A 21,085-nucleotide genomic window follows, 5' to 3' on the forward strand; every position below is an offset into this window, starting at 1 on the left:
CTTCCCTCTTCACACACTGCCAACACTGGTTTCTCCCAGCCATGCAGCATCACATTGCTGAGGTCCTTCCTGTCTGAGCTGGGAAGCTCCCTAGCAGCTGCCAGCACCCCAGTGCCTTCCCCAGATGTGTTGTGAACCAGGCAACAGGCTGATAAATCACAAGATGTCTGTGCAATAAAAGTGTTAACCCCAATGGCAAGCCAGGCTGGCTCCAGATGTCCTGGGGAGGGTTCCCCCGAGCCTCGGACAATCACAGAATCCTTAAGACTGGAAAAGCTCTCTAAGATCCAGTCCAACCACCAACCCTTCGCCACCATGGCCACTAAACCACGTCCCCAAGTGCCATGGCCACGTGTTTTTTTAAGAGCTACAGGGATAGTGACTCTACCACTGCCTTGGGCAGCCTGTGCCAATCCCTGATCACTCTTTTAATGACAAAATTGCTCCTAACATCCAACCTAAACCTCCTCTGGTGCAACTTGAAGTCATTTTCTCTTGTCCAATTGTTTGTTACTACGAAGAAGAGACCAACTCCCACTTGACTCCAACCTCCCTTCAGGGAGTTGCAGAGAGCCAGAAGGTCTGCTCTCAGCCTCCTTTTCTCCAGGCTGAACCCCCCACAGCTCCCTCAGCTGCTCCTCTACAGCCCTGTTCTCCAGATCCTTCCCCAGCTTTGATGTCCTTCTCTGGACCTGCTCCAGGCCCTCAATGTCCTTCTTGGAATGAGGAGCCCAAAACTGAACCCAGGATTCGAGGTGCAGACTCAGCAATGCCCAGTCCAGGGGGACAATCCCTGCCCTGGCCCTGCTGGCCATAGCATTTCCTTATCCTCGCCAGGCTGCTAGTGCCCTTCTTGGCCACCTGGGCACACCCTGACTCATCCCAGCTGCCGTCACCCAACCTCTGCAAGCCCTCTTCCATCGGGCAGTTTCCAGACACTCTGCCCCACGCCTGGAGCGCTCATGGGGTTGTCGTGGCTCAGGGGCAGGACTCAGCACTCGGTGTCCCCGCATCCCGCAGCCGACCGAGAGCGTTACGCAAGAGCATCGCACGGATGCTACCTCTACCGCAGCATCGCGGGGAAGCCGCAGACAGCTCGGAGGGCGCCAGGCTGGCAGGTGACAGCCAGCCCGCAGCGGCAGCCGCCCCCAGGTGACAGCCAGCCCGGGTCCCGCCGCCAGCCCCGGCCCGGCAACAGTGGCTGCGGCTGCGGCAGCGGCGCGGGGCGGAGCGGGGCGGAGCGGGCGGGAGCGGCCCCGGCGGGGCGCGGAGCGGAGCGGAGCGGGCGGTGGGTATTTAAACGCGGCGCAGCGGACGGTGCCGGGCTGGGCTGCGGCGGTGCGCGGAGAGCTGCGGAGCGGAGGTGAGGGCGGTGCGCGTCCCCGTTTGGCCGGGCGGGTCCCCGGCGGGCAGCCCCTGGCTCGGCTCGCCCAAGGGCATCGTCCCGGGGCTTGTCCGCAGCGAGGGGACGGCGACCTTGGGTAGCAGCTGGGGGAGAGGCGCTGGAGTGAAGGCCTTGGAGGAGGGACGGCAGCAACGAAGCCTCCTGCCAGCCTTCCCCAAGGGATGCTGCTGGCCGGTGGCACGGCAGGGGGACCTGCAGCCTCCAGCAAGGTCCCTCTGGACTTGTTGCTGTAGAGCTGCAGTCTGCAGAGGCTCTGCTCACCTCTGCTGAGGCTGCACCTTGAGCCCTGGGTTCAGGTTTAGGCTCCTCGCCCCAAGAAGGACATTGAGGGGCTGAAGCAGGTCCAGAGAAGGGCAACGAAGCTGGGGAAGGGTCTGGAAAACAGGGCTGGGGAGGAGCAGCTGAGGGAGCTGGGGCTGTTCAGCCTGGAGGGGCTGAGGGTAGACCTTCTGTCTCTCTGCAGCTCCCTGAAAAAAGGCTGGGGGTTGGTCTCTCCTCTCCAGTGACAAAGACGAGAGGAAATGGCATCAATTTGTACCAGGGGAGGTCTAAGTTAGATGTGAGAAGAAATCTCTTCACTGAAATGTTTTCTCAACAACTAGCACAGGCTGCCCAGGGAGGTGGCTGAATCCCTATCCCTGGAGGTGTTTCAAAGAGGCAGAGATGTGGTGCTGAGGGCCACAGCTTAGCAGCAGGATTGGTAGTTAGAGAATGGTTGGACTCAATGATCTTAAAGGTCTTTTCCAAACAAAATGGTTCCATGATACAGACTTGCAGAGCTTTCCAGGTGGGGTTGCTGGTGCAGCTATCAGGAAGATGGTTTAACTTGGCAACGGCTTCAAAACTAAGCCAAAAGTTAAAAGGATGAGATAGGTGAGGTGTGGTGGAGGAGGGAAGGTGAAGTTGCTCCTCGTAGCAGTGTGGTGGCAACAGTCATTGTTGGCAGATTTCTGCTGCTTGGCTTGTCTTAGTTGTTGGTTGCCTCAAGGAATTTTTAGTGTGAAGTAGGTGCAAGCAGACCTCTGTGTTGTCTAAGTGGGGTTGGGATAGTAGAGAGGAGAACCTCTGCAATAACTGCTACTCCTCCACTTAGTGTGCTTTGGGGACAGGGTATTTTAGCATGCTTTAGGAACTCAGATGCTTCTTTATCTTCTGCTAATGACTATCATGAGTGAGGCACCAGGATCTGTGTCTGGAAAGCAATTCTGCAGGTCCTTGGACTGGCTTCTAGCTGATGTGGTTTTGGCAGCGAGATGGGGAGATCTGCAGAGGGCATCACATTCTTCATCCAGCAGTAATGGTAGATGTGGTGCAAGGGTGCCTGGAGAGCAGCTGAGAGCTGCAGGAATACTTGCTCCATCGCCCCTGTGCCCAAAAGGTCTCCAGGACATGTGATGCGGTGCTCCAGGGGGCTGACAGCACAGAGCAGTGGATGCTTTGTCCCATGTTCTGCTGAGCTGGTTTGCACTGGGTGGCAGTTGTGTTCTTTGAGCCTGGCTGTGCTCCTGATCTGGACCTGAGTGGTTATTTCACAAACCAGCACCCCAGGAGGAGAGAAGCTCACAAAGTTGGGCTGTGGCACGGTGCTTGGCTGTGTCTGAGGAAGGGAACCACTCACCCTGCCCCATGCTCACTTCTCTGCTCCCACTGCTTCCTCTGTGTATATAGGTATGTGCAAAGCAGCTGGGATAAGGTATTAGCAGGTCACTCTGGAGACCTCCTCTTTTCTCCTCACCCATGCCATACAGTCACAGAATGGTAGGGTTGGAAGGGACCTTTGGAGATCCAATCCAACTCCCCTGCAGGGTCACTCAGGACAGGTCACACAGGGACACATCCAGGTGGGTCTTGAAAAATCTCCAGAGAAGAAGACTCCACAGCCTCTCTGGGCAGCCTGCTCCAGGGCTCCAGCACCCTCACAGTACAGAGGGTTGAATTCCACCTCATGTTGAGGTGGAATTTCCTGGGCTCCAGTTTGTGCCTGTTGCCCCAGGTGCTGTCACAGGGCACCACTGGAAAGAGCCTGGCCCCTTCTTCCTGGCGCCCACCCCTCAGATATGTATAAACGTTCATAGGGTGCCCTCTGGGCCTTCTCTTCTGCAGACTCTCAGCCTTTCCTCCTCACAGAGAAGCTCCAGGCCCTTCATCCTCCTTGTAGCCTCTGCTGGACTCCTTCCAGTATATCCCTGCCCATCTTGAACTGGGGAGCCCAGAACTGGACATAATAGTCCAGATGTGGCCTTGCTAGGGCAGTGTTAGAAGAGGAGGAGAACATCTGAGCCACCTGCTCCAGTTAAGCCCAACATAACCCAGTGCCTACCTGTTGTCAGGAGACATCAGCCTAGTGGCATGGTGCAACTTTGAGGAGCCTTGCCTCGCCCTGCTGCCACACAGGAGTATTTCTCGTGGTCCCCCTCCACAAACAGAAAGGAGGTTTTGCTTTCCCCACCTCTGAAGGCTGTTCTGTGCTCAAAGCTGCTGAGTGGCCTGTGAGGGAAGTCAAAGCAGTTTGTGTGAAAAACGTTAGTATCTGCCTTTTCATTTCTTCTTGCAAGGATCTCAGGTAGTTTTCCTTTTTGTCTTCTAAAGCAGTAACTGGCATGGTGCAACACTGCTTCCTTTCATTACACCTCAAAGGAGATAGATGCCCTTGCACAAGAGTTTGGTACCTGTTTTCCCCTCGATGCCTGTCATAACTCTGACAGCACTGCCCTGCTCAGATTGCACATCCCTGAGAGCAGCTGCCAGCTTCGGCTGCCTCACAGGTGACTCAGAGCAGGCCAAAGGAGTCAGAATTAAATAAGAGCTACAGCTGAAAGCAAATTTTATGGTAGAGACCAAACATCTCAACTATGCTGCTCATGGAGTGATGTTTGCACAACCTTCTGAACCGTAAAGGCTTAAGCTCCCTTGAGAGCTCAGGATGATGTCCCTAACCTGGACATTCTTGCAGGAGCTGAAGCTTGGCACCCCTGGACGGGGCACTGGTGAGGCCACACCTCAAATATTTGGTTCAGTTTTGGGCTTCTCACTCCAAGAAGGACATTGAGGGGCTGAAGTGTGTCCAGAGGAGGGCAACAAAGCTGGGGAAGAGTCTGGGGAACAGGGCTGGGGAGGAGCAGCTGAGGGAGCTGGGAGTGTTAGCGTGGGAAAAAGAAGGCTGAGGGCAGATCTCATTACTCTCTACACCTCCCTGAGAGGAGGCTGCAGCCAGGTGGAGGTTGGTCTCTTCTCCCTAGTATCAGGTGATAGGAGGAGAGGAAATGGCCTGGAATTGTGCCAGGGAGGTTCAGGCTGGAGATAAGGAACAATTTCTCTGCTGCCAGAGTGATCAGGGTTTAGCACAGGCTGCCCAGCTTGGTGGTGGAGTCACCATCTGTGAAGTGTTCAAGAACCATGTGGCCATGGCACTTGGGGCCACTGTTTTGTGGGTATGGTGGTGTTGGGTGGATGGTTGGACTGGATGATCCTAGAGGGCTTTTCCAACCCAAATGATTCTGTGAAAAACAGAGCTCAAACCCCTCTAAGATACCTCCTGGGACAGTTCTTCAGGAGCTCTCCATTTTTAAGTGTTTGCAATTTAAGCCTGGTGCTGGTCTCTAGTTGCAACTTTGGGGTCTTCTGGGCATCAGCTGTGCTCCAAACCACACCTCACCAATTTACTTGTCCTCTCCAGCAGAGCTGATTGCCTAAGTTCTGCTCCAAGTCCTGTCACAAGGGGAGGACCTGGAGCCCAGAACACGGTTTGCCCAGAGAGAGCTGGAGAGGAAAGGGTTTGTCATAAACCATCAGCAGTTGCTTATGTAAGCAAGTGAGTGAGGAAACTTCAGAGCAGGGGAGAGCAGAACAGTCTCTGAAATATTAATTTGGCCTGGGAAGAAAATGGGACAGAGCTGCTCTAAGAACGTTGTCATAGCCAAGCTGCACCTTCTCCTTCACGGAGTCCCAGCATGGTGGGGGTTGGAAGGGACCTCTGGAGATCATCCAGTCCAACCCCTCTGCTAAAGCAGGGCACCCACAGCAGCTTGCACAGCAGCACAATGCCCAGGGGGGTTGGAAGCTCTCCACAGGTTGATGATGAGAGGCTGAGGAAACTGGGAGTGGTCAGCCTGGAGAAAAGGAGACTCAGAGGGGACCTTATCACACTCTATAGCTACCTGAAGGGAAGTTGTAGTAAGGTGGAAGTCAGGCTGTGTTCCCCAGGCAATTTGTGCCAAGACTGGTTTTGGGGGACAAAGCCCTGGGCTCCACCTTCACCTTTGGAGATCCTCTAGTTCAAGCCAGAGCATGGTCGCCTAGAGCAGGTTGCGCAGGATGATGTCCAGGTGAGTTTGGAATGTCTGCATCAGAGTCTCCACAAGCTCTCTGGGCAGTCTGCTCCACTGCTCCACCACCCTCAAAGTAAAGAAGCTCCTCCTCATGTTTAGGTGGACCTTCCTACATTCAGGTTTGTGCCCATTGCTCCTTGTTCTGTCTCTGGGCACCACTGAACAAAGCCTGGCCCCATCCTTCTGACTCCCACCCTTGAAGTATTGATGAGCATTGCTAAGATCCCCCCCTCAATCTGCTCCTCTCTAGGCTAGAAAGGCCCAAGTCCCTCAGCCTTGGTTCATAGGAGATGTTCACTCTTCAAGTATTTTTCCACTCCTGGAAGATTTGTTCTCCAGAAAGGAAAAATAAAACCCAGAGGCAGTCAAGCCACATTCAGCCACGTGCCAACTATCTGAGTCATGTACAGCAATAAAACCTTACCAGCTCTGAACCTCATCCTGGTGTGGCAGAGATGGTGGCCAAAGCAGGTACCTCCACAGTGTCTGTCTGTAGCACGCTGATGTATGGCCGAGTGTGTGCTGAGTCAGCGGGGTGGATGCTGAGGGGGAGAAAGCAGAGATGGCCTTGCTGCTGCTGGGTACTTTCACTCCAGGTTAAGAGGAAGGAGGTTGCTTGTTAAAAATCTCTGTCTAAAGACATTTCTACTGGTGCCTAATTGCTATTTCTGCTGGGAGCTACCAGAGAGTTGCGAGCTGGGTTTGTTCAGCCTGGAGGAGAAGGCTGAGGGCAGACCTTATTGCCATGGAGCAGGAAATAAAGGGTGGCTGCCAGGAAGGTGGAGACTCTGTACAAGGAGTCCCATGGAAAAGACAAGAGCTGATGGGGATAAGTTACTGCTGGGGAGATCCTGCTTGGACTCCAGAAGAAAACGTTTCCCTGTGAGAACAGTTGGGCATGGGAATAATCTCCCAAGGAAGCAGAGGAGTTCCCTCCACTGAGCAGTTCAAAACTCGGCCTGCCAGGGTGCTGAGCCAGCTCATTTCTGCTGTACCATCAGCCAGAAAGGTTGGAGCAGAGGATCCTTGCCATCCCTCCCAGCCTGGCAGTCTGTGACTGTGCTGGAATTACTGCTGCCGTTGTCTGTTACGTTCTTCGCTGTCACCTCCCTCTGAAAACAAGCTTCAGGCTACACTTAAACACCGACTGTGAGCAAAGCATGGCCTGAGGGTTCTGCTTCTCAGCAGCTAACAGGCAGCTGTGAGGCTGAGCTCATGGTCACAGCCACTGAGCAGCAGAGCTGCAGGAGGGAAACAGCATGAAACAGCATCCCAAGGAGCTGCTGAGGTTTGGATTCTCTACACAGTTCAAGCTGCTGCCTGTTCCTGAGCTCTTCCTGGGCCACAGTACCTGGCATTCACTGCTTATGCACTGAACTGAGATAGTTGGTGTCTGTACAAAGAAATCAGAACATGGCACCAGAGTTCTGCTGCAACTCAAATTCAGAGAAGGGTTTGGGTTCGAAGGGACCCTCCAGAGCATCCAGTGCCACCCCCCCGCCAGAAGCATGTTGCTCAAAGCCTCATCCAGCCTGGCCTTGAACACCTCCAGGGAGGGAGCAGCCACAGCCTCCCTGGGCAACCTGTGCCAGTGTCTCACCACCCTCACTGGAAAGAATTTCTTCCTCCTCTCCAGTCTTAATCTGCTCTCCTCAAGCTTCAATCCATTGCCCCTCATGCTGTCACTCTCAGCCCTTGTCAAAAGTCCCTCCCCAACTCTCCTGCAGCCCCTTCAGGTACTGTCAGGCTGCTCTAAGGTCTCCCCAGAGCCTTCTCTTCTCCAGGCTGACCAGCCCCAACTCTCCCAGGCTGTCCCCATAAGGGAGGTTCTCCAGTCCTCTGATCATCTTTGTGGCCTCCTTGGGACCTACTCTATCAGTTCCATCCCCTCTTGTGCTGTGGGCACCAGAACTGGAGGCAGTGCTGCAGGTGGGGTCAGAGCAGAGGGGGCAGAATCCCCTCCCTGTGCTGCTGCTCTCCCTGCTCTGGATGCAGCCCAGGATTTGGGGTATGAATTGACTGATTGCTTGCTTTTCTTTCTTACCCCATTCATTACACCTGGCTTAAGGTGGCATCACTCTTGGCATCAGAGCCAACCTGTTTAATACTCATGGGGCTATCTCCAGCTCCAAGGTTTGTTTTTTCTCCACCCTAGTTAAGCTTATCTGGTCCTGAACACAGGCTGGAAATCTCTTTTCTCTGTGTGAGGAGCTCCTGCTGAGGATGTTTGTCAAGCATTCTTTGGGAACCAGTCTAGCCCAGTTCCCCTGTAGGAAGGTTTCTATCCACAGGAATTTCCCAGTAAGTGCATTTTAAGACACCTGTGATATCTTCAGGGTGCTGGAGGTGAGCTAAGCCCCCAACACCTTGCTCCTCAAAGATAAATGAGTAAAGAACCTGACATTAGCATCTCCTCAGGTGAGAGCTCCACATAGTAGCTCTAACACTGAGAACTAAGGTCATTGGTAAAGATTTCTTTTGTTAAGATCAAGCCTGCTGTTAAATGAAACCTGACATTTACTATTACTTGGGGGAGGATGATTTATATTCTCAGCTGCCCTAATCAGAGGCAAGTGTCAACAAGCAAGGAAATCAAGTTGCCTCTTAAAGCAACAAAAGCTGCTTTAAAGGGTTCTCTTCGGGTGTTTTGTTGGAGTTTTGGGTTGGTTTTTGTTCTTTTGGCTTGGAGGGGGAAGTTGCTGGAAATAATCTGAATTGTGTTCATTTTAATCATAGCTGGTTGGAATTGTCCCATGGCCACTGCACAGGAAGGTGATTGCACAACCCAGCTGAGCTCTTCAAGTTGCAGAATGACTCCAGCTGGAAGGGACCTCAGAGCTCATCTGCTCCAACCTCCAAACCATGTCCAGGGACACCTCTCAGCTAGATGCAGCTGCTCAAGGCCTCATCCAGCCTGGCCTTCAACACCCCCAGCAAGAAGGCAGCTGCAGCCTCCCTGGGCAGCCTGTGCCAGACTCTCACCACCCTCATACTGAAGAACAACTTCCTCAGCTCCAGTGCAACCCTGCTCTGCCTCAGCTCCAAACGGGTCACTGTTGGCCGGTCTCTAGACACCCTCAGTAAAGGTCTCTCTGCAGCCTTCCTGGCTGCAGGATCCCTTCAGCTATTGGCAGGTAACTCTAAGGTCCCCCTGAAGCCTTCTCTCCAGGCTGAACAAGTCCAGCTTCCTCAGCCTGTGCTCACAGCAGAGCTGCTCCATCACTTGGATCATCTTTGTGACTGCCTCTGGCCTCTCTCCAGTCCTTTTGCCGGGGACACCAGAACTGGAGGCAGGATTTGAGATGCCTCATTCAGATCATATCAGCACTTCCCTCCAAGCCTGATCAGAAACCAAAAACCTGAGGAGTCAGTAGGAGAATTTAACTCCTGAAGTTTTTCGCATTAGAGGGTGTTGAGAGTCTGTCCCGGGTTGCCCGGAGAGGTGGCAGAAGCCCCATCCCTGCAATCATTGCAGGTCAGGTTGGCTGGGGCTGTCAGCAACCTGCTCCAGTTGGGGGTGTCCCTGCTGACTGCAGGGGGGTTGGACTGGTTGAGCTTGAGAGGTCCCTTCCAGCCAAAGCATTCCATGCCTCTGCGTCCTGTTTAATATAGAGGATTTGTCTCTTCACAGGTTTCTGTTTGTCTGCTCTCTGCTGCCTGCTGGTCTGATTACTGCTGCCAGTCAGTGGGCCTGGTGGTGAGGCTGCCCCAGATCAGGAGCTGTGGGGCTTTGGGCATTGCTTATGCTTGAAAGCAGCTCTAAATGAATGCAGATGAAGTAGCTTCAGAAAAGAGATCTGTGTCACAGTGGGGACTTGCTGACTGTGCAGCTGCCTTCAGATGGCTTTTTTCCTCTCTTCTTCCCTCCTATGTTTCCCTTTTATCAATTATGCATCTAGAACTACATTATCCCAAGCTGTGTCTGCTGCACTTCCAAGGCAATCCTGCTCACAGAGGAAGCTTGCAGGCAGATGGGAGGCAATGGAGTATGTTAGTGGTGAGGAGAGAGGCTGTAATTTGCCTTTTACTTATCTCAGCCTTTATCATTCATTTGGAGACCACAGAGGCTCTGTGCCAAGACATCCTGCCTTCCAAGGGAGGAGTGGAGTGCCTGGGGATGGGAATATGCCCCTATGCCATGGGCTGGAGGAACCCAAGAGGCACAGACTGGCTGCTAGGGTTCAGTGACAGAGCTGAGTGGCAAGTGGAACAAGGGCTTTGGTATGTGCCAGAAGGTCAGCTCCTTGTTTTAATTACTTCATACTTTATTCATGTGTCCCTCCAAAGTAGCAGTGGTTGGTAAGTGATAGTGGTGAGTCTGCAGCTTGGCAGACTCTTGGCAGGTCTGATACCAGCAAAATCAGCCTGGGGTACTTTTTTCTCTTTACGAGCACTGTATTGACAGGGGAGAAATTGAATGAAATGCCACAGGGGCAAGGGAAGAGTCTGGCATCTGGGCAACAACAACCCCATGGACCAGTATAACCTGGGGACTGACCTGCTGGAAGACAGTGAAGGGGAAAAGGACCTGGGGGTCCTGCTGGATGCTGAAAGCAGTGGAAAATCTTCCTTAGGAAGTGAGCCTGAGGGAGCTGGGGCTGTGCTGCTTGGAGAGGAGGAGCCTGAGGGCTGCCCTCATTCATAGTGATCAATGTGTGCAGGGTGAGTGCCCAGAGGCTGGAGCCAGGCTCTGCTGGGTGATGCTCACTGACAGAACAAAGGATAATGGTGGATGCTGAGGTATAGGAAGTTTCATGGAAACAGAAGGAGGAATTTTTTTTCCCTGTGAGGGTGACAGAACCCTGGAATAGGCTGCCCAGGGGGTTGTGGAGTCTCCCACTCTGGAAATATTCAAGACCTACCTGGATGAGTTCCTATGTGAGCCTATTTTGGCAGGGGGATTGGACTGGATTATCATCTGAGGTCCCTTCTAGCCCCTGACATTCTGTGCCACTCTGGGCAGCACCAGCCTATCAGGTTGGCACTTCTCCCCTCACAGCTGCTGCAGCACCCTTCTGATAACCTTGCAGCCTTAAACACCCCCAGCAGCACACCTGAAATGCTGCAGCTTTGCAGTTCCTCCAGGTGGCAAGGCAGGCTGGGCAGATCTTTACCAAGAGAGGTATGAGATTCCCAAACACAGGAACAACCCCAGTGTCAGCACTATCCTCCTGGGAAGTCTGAGAAGGCCCTTCTCATTTTCCTTCCCATTGTACAGCAAAGGCCTTAACCTCTCCAGTGAAAAATGCAGCTCTGTCTGCAGCAGGTATAAATAGAGGCACTGTTGGCTCCCAGTGAGTCCCAGTCTGCCAGCTGTGCCATTTGTATTGCAGGGTCTGCCATATTTACAAGGTTCTAAGGCCTCTCTTTAACTGTCTCTTAAAATAAGTGATCTCAGAGGAACTGACTTCCATTCATACCAGGACAGAAAGCAGTGGGAGCCTTTGTCCCCAGCCTGCACCCTTGCCAATAAAGCTGTCACAGCAAAGACAAAGCAGGCAGCTACGTGCTGGGCTGCAAGCCAGTGGAGGGTGGGCAGCAGGGCAAGAGAGGGGATTCTACTCCTTGGATCTGCTCTGCTCAGACCTCACCTCCAATCCTGCCTCCAGCTCTGGTGTCCCCAGCAAAAGGACACAGAGCTGCTGGAGAGAGGCCAGAGGAGACCACAAAGATGATGCAAGTGATGGAGCAGCTCTGCTGTTGGCACAGGCTGAGGAAGCTGGGGGTGTGCAGCCTGGAGAGGAGACTCCAAGGGGACCTTAGAGCTGCCTGACAATAGCTGAAGGGATCCTGCAGGAAGGCTGCAGAGAGACTTTTGCTGAGCGTGTCAAGAGACAGGGCAAGGGGGAATGGTTTGGAGCTGAGGCAGAGCAGGGTTGCACTGGAGCTGAGGAAGAAGTTCTTCAGTGTGAGGGTGGTAAGAGTCTGGCACAGGCTGCCCAGGGAGGCTGTGGCTGCCTCCTTGCTGGGGGTGTTGAAGGCCAGGCTGGATGAGGCCTTGAGCAGTTGAATCTAGCTGAGATATGTCTTTAAGCACAGTGTGGAGGTTGGAGCAGATGAGCTCTGAGGTCCCTTCCAGCTGGAGCCATTCTATGGCAGTAATGAAGTGATACTGATCCACCCCTTAAAACCATTGCAAGGCCTGCAAAATGGGAGGATGACAGAAGTGAAGGAAATAAACAACTTTGGGAGAAGGAGAGGGGGGAAATGTGGTAGTGAAGATACTGATGATTGGAGAACACAAAATCAGAGGGGCTGGTGGAAAGGAAAGGCTGGGAAGGTGATAGGAGAAGTAGAGAAATTTTTCTGCACACAAATCTAACTCAACCAGACCTCCCTTGCCCTGTTTTAATGCCCAGTGGTTGCAGTTTCACTGCACTGGTTGCCAGCAAAAGGATTGCATGCATGGGGTTCTTGAGAGCTGGGGAAGCACATGTGAAGAGGTCTGAATGGGAACCTGAGGGATGGAAGGAGAAAACTGCAGGTGAAGATTCAGCATATGGGTACAGGGTGGGCAGCAGAAGGGGCAGTCAGCCCCTTCCTGAACAATCACAGAATCACAGCATGGGAGGGGCTGGGAGGGACCTCCAGAGATCATCCAGTCCAAATGCTGCCAAAGTAGGATCACCCAGGGCAGGCCACACAGGAACATATCCAGGTGAGTCTGGAAAGCCTTCAGAGAAGGAGACTCCACAACCTCTCTGGGCAGCCTGCTCCAGGCTCCAGCACCCTCCCAGGGAAAAGGTTTTTCCTTTTTGTACCAACAGTGTTTGAAAGGCCCCGGGAGTGCCAGGGCAGCCAGAGGGTCAGCCAGGCTCAGGCAGAGCCCACAGCTGTTGCACTGTGCACTTGTTTGCCTCCTAAAGAAGGAGAGGCAAAACCTCACCTTCCAGTCCCTCCAGGTGTAAGCTTGCCTGGCAGGGTGCTCCATTTGCAGGGTGCTGAACTGCCACTTCTGGCGATCTGAAGGAAGAAAGGAGGAGAAATGTGATCCACGGAGGTGCATGTGCTTAGCAGTGCAAGCATTTCACACATCAGCAACCAGAGTCGAGCTATGATGAAGCAAAGCAGGGATCCTTTCCACTGCTAACCTGTCTTCTCTCCATTGCATACCCAGATGCCTCCAAATGATGCTGGGCAGCTTCCAGAGGCAGTAAACCACTGCTTACTGTAATAGATTTGCCCTAGAGCAGTGGCCCAGCATTATTTTAATCACAGGCTGCAAATGTTCCACTGCTGCCTTCAATATTCATTGCTTGAGGTAAAACATTTCTTGCCCTAAACTGGCTGTGAACACAAGGCTGCAGGGACTGACATGTCTAAGCATCTTTGTTCCTGGCATGTTAGGCAAGACTGGAACCAAGTGACCTGTTGGAAGGTTTTCCATCAGGACTAAAATCTGCTGCAGTGTTTTGTACTGTGAGCTGACCTCAGAGGTCGTTTTGGGGTGTACTTAGAAGAGCGTGGCCAGCAGGTTAAGGGAGGTTCTTCTCTTCCCCTACTCTGCCCAAGTGAGGCCACCTCTGGAAGACTGGATCTAGTTCTGAGTTCCCCAGTTCAAGATGGGCAAGGAACCACTGGAGAGAGTCCAGTGCAAGCTACAAAGCTGCTAAGGGGCCTAGAGTAGCTCTGTGAGGAGCAAAGGCTGAGAGCCTGAAGAAGAGCAGCCCCAGAGGGCATCTCAGCAATGCTCAGCAGGAGCTGTGGGGGGCAAGAGGCTGGGTTCAGGCTTTTGTTGGTGGTGCCCAGGGACAGGACAAGGGGGCAAGAGGCACAAACTGGAAGCCAGGAGGTTTCACCTGAGTAGGAGGAGGAACTTGTTTGGTGTGAGGGTGCTGGAGGCCTGGAGCAGGCTGTGCAGAGAGATGGTGGAGTGTCCTTGTCTGCAGAGCTTCTAACTCCCCCTGGGCATTGTGCTGCTGGGCAAGCTGTTGTGGGTGCCCTGCTTCAGCAGGGTGGTTGGACTGGGTGATCCCCAGGGATCCCTTCCAGCCCCCATCATGCTGGGATCCTGGGCAATGATGGTCAGCACATCACAACTGAGTCCCAAGTCTCTCTGTGGCAGCTGTAATCCAGACTCTCTGTCCTTACAGGTCTCTTTCTTGACACCCCTGGAAGCTGAGGATGGATATGAAGCGTGTGAAGGACTATATCTATTGGCTGTACTTCCAGTACCTCCTGATCACCTGCAGCTACGTGCTGGAGCCCTGGGAGAGGTCCATGTTCCACACCATCACCATGACTGTCTTCGCTATGGTGGTGTACACAGCTTACGTCTTCGTCCCCATCCACCTCCGCCTGGCATTTGAGTTCTTCTCCCAGATCCTTGGAGGCCAGCCCGAGGGCACAGTTTCCATGGTGAACTGAACCCACCTGAGCAGTGGCCAGCAGCTCTGGCAGCTTGGGAAATGCAACAGCTCCTCCAACTTCGAGTGTCTCTCTGGCAGCTGCTTGGCTGCTCTGACAACCCCACCTGCTCCTCCAGCACCAGGCTTGCTCCTCCAGCATGGCTGAGCACTGACTGCTGCCTGCACAGACCCCGGGCAGTGATGCACAGCCCAGCTTTAGCTGTGTGATATGGAACACATCACCTGGAATGCCACCTAATTACTCAATGTTCAACCAACTTCTGCTTTCAGCACCCTCATCTGACCCCACTGGCATGTGTGAAACAGCAAAGGCTCTGTGTGATGGCTGTGAGGAGAGGTCCTACGCTCAGGATACACAAAGAAGCTCTGCCAAGAGGGTGCTTTGACAAAAGGCATCATGGTTTTGACTCAGGTTAGAGAAAATCAGAAGAGGAGTAAAACACATCATGCTTTGAGTGCTGGTAGCTGACTGGGTCTTGATGTCTGGTTCTTGGTGGATGGGGAAGGAAATTAGAAGCAAAAGTAACAGGAGTAGGAACGTGAAGCCAACTTTTTGCATCCAGATTGCCCCATCTGAGCTTAGATTCACAGAATGAGCATAGAATCACAGAATGCTTTCAGTTGGAAGGGACCTTTCAAGCTACCTAGTCCAACTCCCCCCTCCCCCCCCCCTAGTCAGCAGGGGCATCTTCAAGTAGATCAGGTTGCTCACAGCCCCATCCAACCTGACCTGAAATGGTTCTAGGGAATAGACTTCTGCCATCTCTGTGTTCAACCTGTGCCAGGGTCTCAGCACCCTCAGCATAAAAAGTTTCTCTGCCCTGGGCAGCCTGACAACCCTTTGGGGGAGGAACTTGTTCCTCATGGATGTTCCTCTTTGGGCCCCTTCCAACCTCTGACATCCTGTGATGTCCAAACTAAATCTCCCTTGATGCAACCTGAGGCTGTTGCCTCTCACCCTGTCACTTGTTCCTTGGGAGAGAAGACTAAGCCCAATCTGGCTCCAGCCTCCTTTCAGGGAGTTGTATGGAGCCAGAAGGTCTCTCAGGCTCCTTTCCCCCTGGCTGAACAACTCCCAGGTCCCTCACTGACAGCCACCACCCCCAGCATAAAACATTTTTTCCTTTAGTCTGGATCTCCCTTTCAGGTTAAATATATCACCCTTGTCCTGTCCCAGCAGGCCCTGCTAAAAAGATTGTCCCCATCAAAACTGGTCCACCCAAGATAAAAACCCAGCCTAGAAAGAGCCTTGCAGTTCACTGCAGCTGACAGGAACAGACTTGGCTCTGTTTCAGTGTACTCCTGATGAAAACCAAGAGCTCTTCTGCCTGCTCCCATTCACCAGGGCAAGCACCAGAGGCTGAAGATCTAGAACTGGGAGTGTGGAAGCAACATCTGCCTGAGTGCAGGGAAGTCAGCATGCTTGGAGAGAGCTCCTTGGTAGCCAAGACATTTGACTGCCTTTGGGGAGCTTCTTGAACAAGGCTTTGGTTGTCACTCTACACCCAGAGCAGATGTTAAAGCCAAAGCATGAAGCACAGCTCTCCAGTGTATGTATCTTAAAGCTGGTGCTGCTGCTGATAGAAGGGAGAGGTGCAAAATGGAAATAGCTTTTCAATGATGTCTGCACAGCTGTAGGAGTAAAGATGCATCTAAACCTCTTTGTCAAGCTGCAGTGGGGTCCTGCATGCTTAAAAGGCAGCTGAGTTGGAAGCACAGGCATGTTTTGAAGGTTGAAAAGATCTGAACATGCATCTGCAGGGCTTTTCCAGAGAAAATAAAAGTTTTCTTCTTCAGAAACAACATTTCTGGTGCCAGTCTCTGCTCTTTCTGTGTTTTTGTGGAATATAGAAGGGTTTGAGTTGGAAGGGACCTTCAAGGTCATCCAGTTCCAACCCCCTGCCATGGGACACTTCCCACCAGCCCAGGTTGCTCAAGGCCTCATCCAACCTGGCCTTGAACACTTCCTGGGAGGGGACATCCACAACCTCCCTGGGCAGCCTGTTCTATTATCTCCCCATGTTCACTGTAAAGAGTTCCCTTCTAATATTTAGACTAAATCTGCCCTCCTCAAGCTTCAACCCATTCCCACTTGTCCTATCACTCCAATCTCTTGGCAAAAGTCCCCTTCCACAGCTCTCCTGGAGCTCCTTCAGGTGCTGGAAGGCTGCTCTAAGGTCTCCTGGAGCCTTCTCCACGCTGAACAGCCTGTCCAAAGAAATCAGAACATGGTCTCAGAGTTCTGCTGTGACTCAGAGAAGAGTTTGGGTTGGGAAGGACATTTCAGATCATCCAATCCCAGGGCCTTGCCACGGGCAGGGACACCTCCCACCAGCCCACATTGCTCAAGGCCTCATCCAACCTGGCCTTGAGCACCTCCATGGAGAGCGCAGCCACAACCTCCCTGGGCAACCTGTGCCAGTGTCTCACTACTCTCACTGCTTCTACAACAGCAACCTATAGAAGAGAATAAAAGGAGCAAGCCATGTGCTGGAGGTGAAAAAATGAAAATGTCTCCATAAGAAGTTGGTGTTTGAACCAAAACCACTTCCCAACCTCCTATCCTCTAAAGTGTTTACTGTCTAATGAGCTAATGTGATGAGGTCATGCCCTCTCCTCATCACTCCTGTTCCCAAGAGCATAGAATCACAGAGTGGCTCAGGCTGGAAGGGATCGCAGAGCTCATCTGCTCCAACCTCCCCACCATGCCAAGGGACACCTTTCAGCTAGACTCAGCTGCTCAAGGCCTCATCCAGCCTGGCCTTGAACATTCCCCCAGGCAGGAGGCAGCCACAGTCTCCCTAGGCAGCCTGTGCCAGACACAGCTGACCTTTAGGAGTAGAAGGAAAAGCACTTTCTTAGAGGTCTGTAAAGAGCAGGTCTCCTATCTGGAGGAGCCCACACCCCAGGATAATGCTGCTATTTAAACATTTAACTGAAAGCAAACAGTACAAGCAAACAGCTCTGTCCAGGAAGAGGGAATTTCCACTCCCATGGTGGGACTCCTCTACAGCACTTCCTTATGAGCCCTGCTGTCTCCATGAGGGGTGCTTGGAAGAAGCAGAAAACAGCAGCACTTTCTCTTTGGGAGGGTCCCTGCAGCTTTCTTTCCATGAAGACACTTTTTGCTGCTGGTGGTGTTGCATTCTTCAGCTTCTTTACTAATTGTTAAAGTCTAGGGGCAAGAGGAGCCCAGCAGGGAGGAAAGAGGCAGCTGGAACATAGAGTGGCTCAGGATGGAAGGTATCTCAGAGATCATCTACTTCAACCTCCCTGCCATGGCCAGAGATGCCTCTCATCTAGACTTGGCTGCTGAAAGTGCCTTTTTGAGATTTTTACAACTCTTTTCACTGCTTTCTAGCAGGGAAGCTGTAATAACTCTGGCTAACTAATACCCAGAATTAGTGGGTTCCAGCAGGAGACTCTGAAGTTTGGCACATTTTTGGCACATAGCAGAGGAAAGCAGGAAGGGCTGAAGGTGGAAGAGAGAAGAGGTGAGACACCAGGAGGAGGTGAGACACAGCTTTTGGCTTTTGACAACTTGAGACCACAGCAGTGCTTAGCAAAACTCTGCTCCAGCTCTTGAAATACTTTTCCCTGAGAATGAAGCTGTTCATTCAGGATGGAAAGAGAGGGTTTGGGCACCCTAATCTAGCATCACTGTTCGCTGTGACAAGGCTTGGGATGAGGGACACGTATGGCAGAGCTGCCAGCAGCACCAGCAGCTTGGTACACACAGCACATGGACACCAACTGCAGGGTGAGGGCTGGAGTGTGAGCTTTAGCATCTGGACTCCATGATCTTAAATCAGAGAATGGCTCAGGCTGGAAGGGACCTTAGAGATCAACTGCTCCAACCTCCCCACCATGCCCAGGGACACCTCTCAACTAGACTCAGCTGCTCAAGGCCTCATCCAGCCTGGCCTGCAACACACCCAGCAAGGAGGCAGCCACAGCCTCCCTGGGCAGCCTGTGCCAGAGTCTCAACACCCTCAACTGCAGAACTTCTTCCTCAGCTCCAGTGGAACTCTGCTCTGCCTCAGCTCCAAACCATTCCCCCCTGGCCTGTCTCTAGACACGCTCAGCAAAAGTCCCTCTGCAGCCTTCCTGCAGGATCCCTTCAGGCACTGGCAGGCAACTCTGAGGTCCCCCTGGAGCATTCTCCTCTCCAGGCTGAACAAGCCCAGCTCCCTCAGCCTGTGCTCACAGCAGAGCTGCTCCAGCCCTTGGATCATCTTTGTGGCCTCCTCTGGACTCACTCTTTCCCAAGCACAATGACTCTTTATATACCACCTTGGCAGGGCACTTTTTCCTCCAGCTTCATTATTACTCCATGGTAATTGGAGTTAATTGCTCCATTATTTCCCTAAGCTAATTGTAGCTCAGGCTGAGCACAGCAGCTAGAAGTTTTTACATCTACAAAAACCCAAATGAAAGGAAGGTATTAAAAGGGAACCAATAATCCAGGGGGGGAGAAATTAAACAAAAGCAGAAGGGAGGGGGATGACTCAGGGGCAGCATTCACCCTGAAAGTACAAATGCCTCATTAAATGAAGGCATAGGAAGTTCCATGCAAACATGAGGAGGAAATCTTTTTCCTGTGAGGGTGACTGAACCCTAGAACAGGCTGTGGAATGTCCCTCTCTGGAGACATTCAAATCCCATCTGGATGTGTTCCTGTGTGATCTGCTCTGGGTGATCCTGCTCTGGCAGGGGGGTTGGACTGCATGAGCTTTCGAGGTCCCTCCAGCACCTGACATTCAATGAGTCTGTGAAGCACAGAGACATGTGGGGGCTGAGCTCAGTACCTTACTCCTGCTCTTTAAAATTCATGTTCTTAATTTCATGTAATCAAAGCCAGCATTTCTCCTGCCATAAAGGTTTCCTGCCCAATTTCATGGGTCACCTCCCAAATCCATTACCCACTGCACAGTCACCTGACCAGACCATGAACCTCCAGAAGGTTCTTCCTGAAGTCCCTCCAGGCAGCCTTCATGCAAGACTATAAAAAAACAGCTTGCCAGGGCCCTTGCCCTCAGTGGTGGGACTGCAGGGAGCAGCATGGCCACCACATCTACAGCAGGGGCACTTCCATGTTCTTTCCGTGCACTCCTGCCACATCATCTCAAATGACACCAAGCTGAGTGGTGCAGGTGACAGGCCCTGAGGGCTGAGATGGCATTCAGAGGGATCTGACAAGTGAGCCTGTGCGAATCTCATAGGGTTCAACAAGTCCACGTGCCAGGCCCCAAAGGTGGGGCTGGGGACTTTCTGCTATCAGCACAGGCTGGGGATGCAGCTCTGTTGCAGTCAAGGGTACCATGGGACATGAAACTGCCAAAATGTGGCAAAATAAACCTCCTCTAGATGTCAGGAAATTGAAGGTCCAGTGAGCTGCCAGTGCTTGCCAGCTGACAAAGCAGCTCAGATGCCTAGCAAAGTTCCTGAGGTTCTCCACTCTTGAGATGAAATGAAATGGACTCCTATTTCCCCTCTGTTCACACAGACAGGAAGGAAAACTCAGGCTAAACCATATAAAGACCTGACCAGTTCTGCCCTTCAAGTGTTATTCCCCAGAGTAAGCAAGGTTTGCTTTCATTTGAGGAGCCCAAGTCATGAAAATGTCTCCAGGCCACTTAGAAGGAAACTCCCTAGCTGGGAGGCAATGATGCAGGGGTGGAGGTAAGAATTAACTCTCAGATTTCATTCTTAGCATTGGTGGCTCCTCCACCCTGATTTCAGAGGCTGCTTCCAGTAGTGGTTGCATCAGGACAGCTAAGAGCAGATAAACTCTGCTGATGCTGGAGTTTCAGCACAGGGAGCCCCAAAGTGGGGCCTCCTTTAGATTAGGATGAGAAACTCTGAGCTAGAGACAGAATGAAGAAAGTGCTTCATGTGGCCTGATATAAGCTATAGTCCTCTTCAGCTAGCAGCTGTGGCAGGGGTCAGGGCTGGGCAGGCCACCAGATGAGTGCCACAGGCACTCCAGGAAACCCTCTGCCTTTCCCAAGGGAAGAGAAAGAGAAGAAAGGAGATGGGCTGGGAAAGAAGCTAACCCAGCTGGGATGGAAAGAAGAACAATGCCATGGGATAGAGACAAAGACATAAACCAACATGGAACCCAACCCCTGAGGGCAAGGATGGCACCACTGGCACCACTGATGCTAGGAACAGGCACTGGGCAAGTCTCAGCCTGCACTCAGCAGCAGATGGGAACCAGATTCAGAAGCTGGATTCTGGAGCTTGATTGAAGAACAGAGGGATGGGATAAGGAGAGGCTGAGGGAGATGGAGTTGTTTAGCTTGGACAAGGGGAGGCTCAGGGGTGACCTCATTGCTGTCTACAGCTACCTGAAGGGAGGTTGTAGCCAGGTGGGGGGTGGTCTCTTCTCCCAGGTAACAAGCAACAGAACAAGGGGACACAGACTCAAGCTGTGCCAGGGGAGGTCTAGGCTGGATGTTAGGAGGAAGTTCTTCCCAGAGAGAGTGACCAGAATTGGAATGGGCTGCCCAGGGAGGTGGTGGAGTTACCATCCCCAGAGGTGTTCAAGGACTGCATGAGGCACTTAGTGCCATGGTCTAGTTGACTGGATAGGGCTGGGTGCTAGGTAGGACTGGCTGATCTTGGAGGTCTCTTCCAACCTGGTTGATTCTATGAATCTATGATTCTATGAAGGCAGGGGGGACAGAGTCGTCCTGGAACAACAGCCAAGGAAGAAGAGGCTTGAGCCTGGGGATGCCTCAGCTTGCTGCTGAAGATGCCATCCAGGGGCTGCAATCCCTTGGTGGGCAGTTGAGGCTCACCTGTGCTGGCTGCTCTTCCCCATAGGTGCCCCCTCTGCCTCCCTACCCCCCAGGGTGGAGCAAAGCTGTGGCAGTGCCCTTGGTGTGCAGAGCAGCAAGTGTCAGGCAGAGCCTTTGTGTCCCCCAGGCCCCTGGCAGGAGCTGTGCTCATCAGCTCTCCCTGCTAGCAGCAGCCCCTGG

The 21,085-nt window shown here is 52.7% G+C and overlaps 1 protein-coding gene across 4 annotated transcripts; it reads left to right on the forward strand.

Moving 5' to 3' along the window:
* Positions 1-1,021: 1,021 nt before the first annotated feature.
* LOC135180649 (serine palmitoyltransferase small subunit B-like) lies at positions 1,022-15,905 on the forward strand. 4 transcript variants are annotated; one of them, XM_064153275.1, is made up of 2 exons: positions 1,022-1,152; positions 13,827-15,905. In XM_064153275.1, the coding sequence occupies exon 2, from the start codon at positions 13,858-13,860 to the stop codon at positions 14,098-14,100; it is 243 nt and encodes an 80-aa protein (XP_064009345.1). In that variant the 5' UTR covers positions 1,022-1,152; positions 13,827-13,857; the 3' UTR covers positions 14,101-15,905. The 4 variants fall into 4 exon arrangements, with proteins under 4 accessions (XP_064009345.1, XP_064009346.1, XP_064009344.1 ...); XM_064153276.1 differs by lacking the exon at positions 1,022-1,152 and adding an exon at positions 1,226-1,288; XM_064153274.1 differs by lacking the exon at positions 1,022-1,152 and adding an exon at positions 1,252-1,363.
* Positions 15,906-21,085: the final 5,180 nt, after the last annotated feature.

This window comes from Pogoniulus pusillus, chromosome 13 (genome assembly GCF_015220805.1).
Source record: "Pogoniulus pusillus isolate bPogPus1 chromosome 13, bPogPus1.pri, whole genome shotgun sequence".
NCBI lineage: Eukaryota > Metazoa > Chordata > Aves > Piciformes > Lybiidae > Pogoniulus > Pogoniulus pusillus.

Coding starts and splice junctions, on each gene's coding strand:
- LOC135180649 (XM_064153275.1), top strand. CDS start 13,858: ATGGATATGAAGCGTGTGAAGGACTATATCTATTGGCTGTACTTCCAG.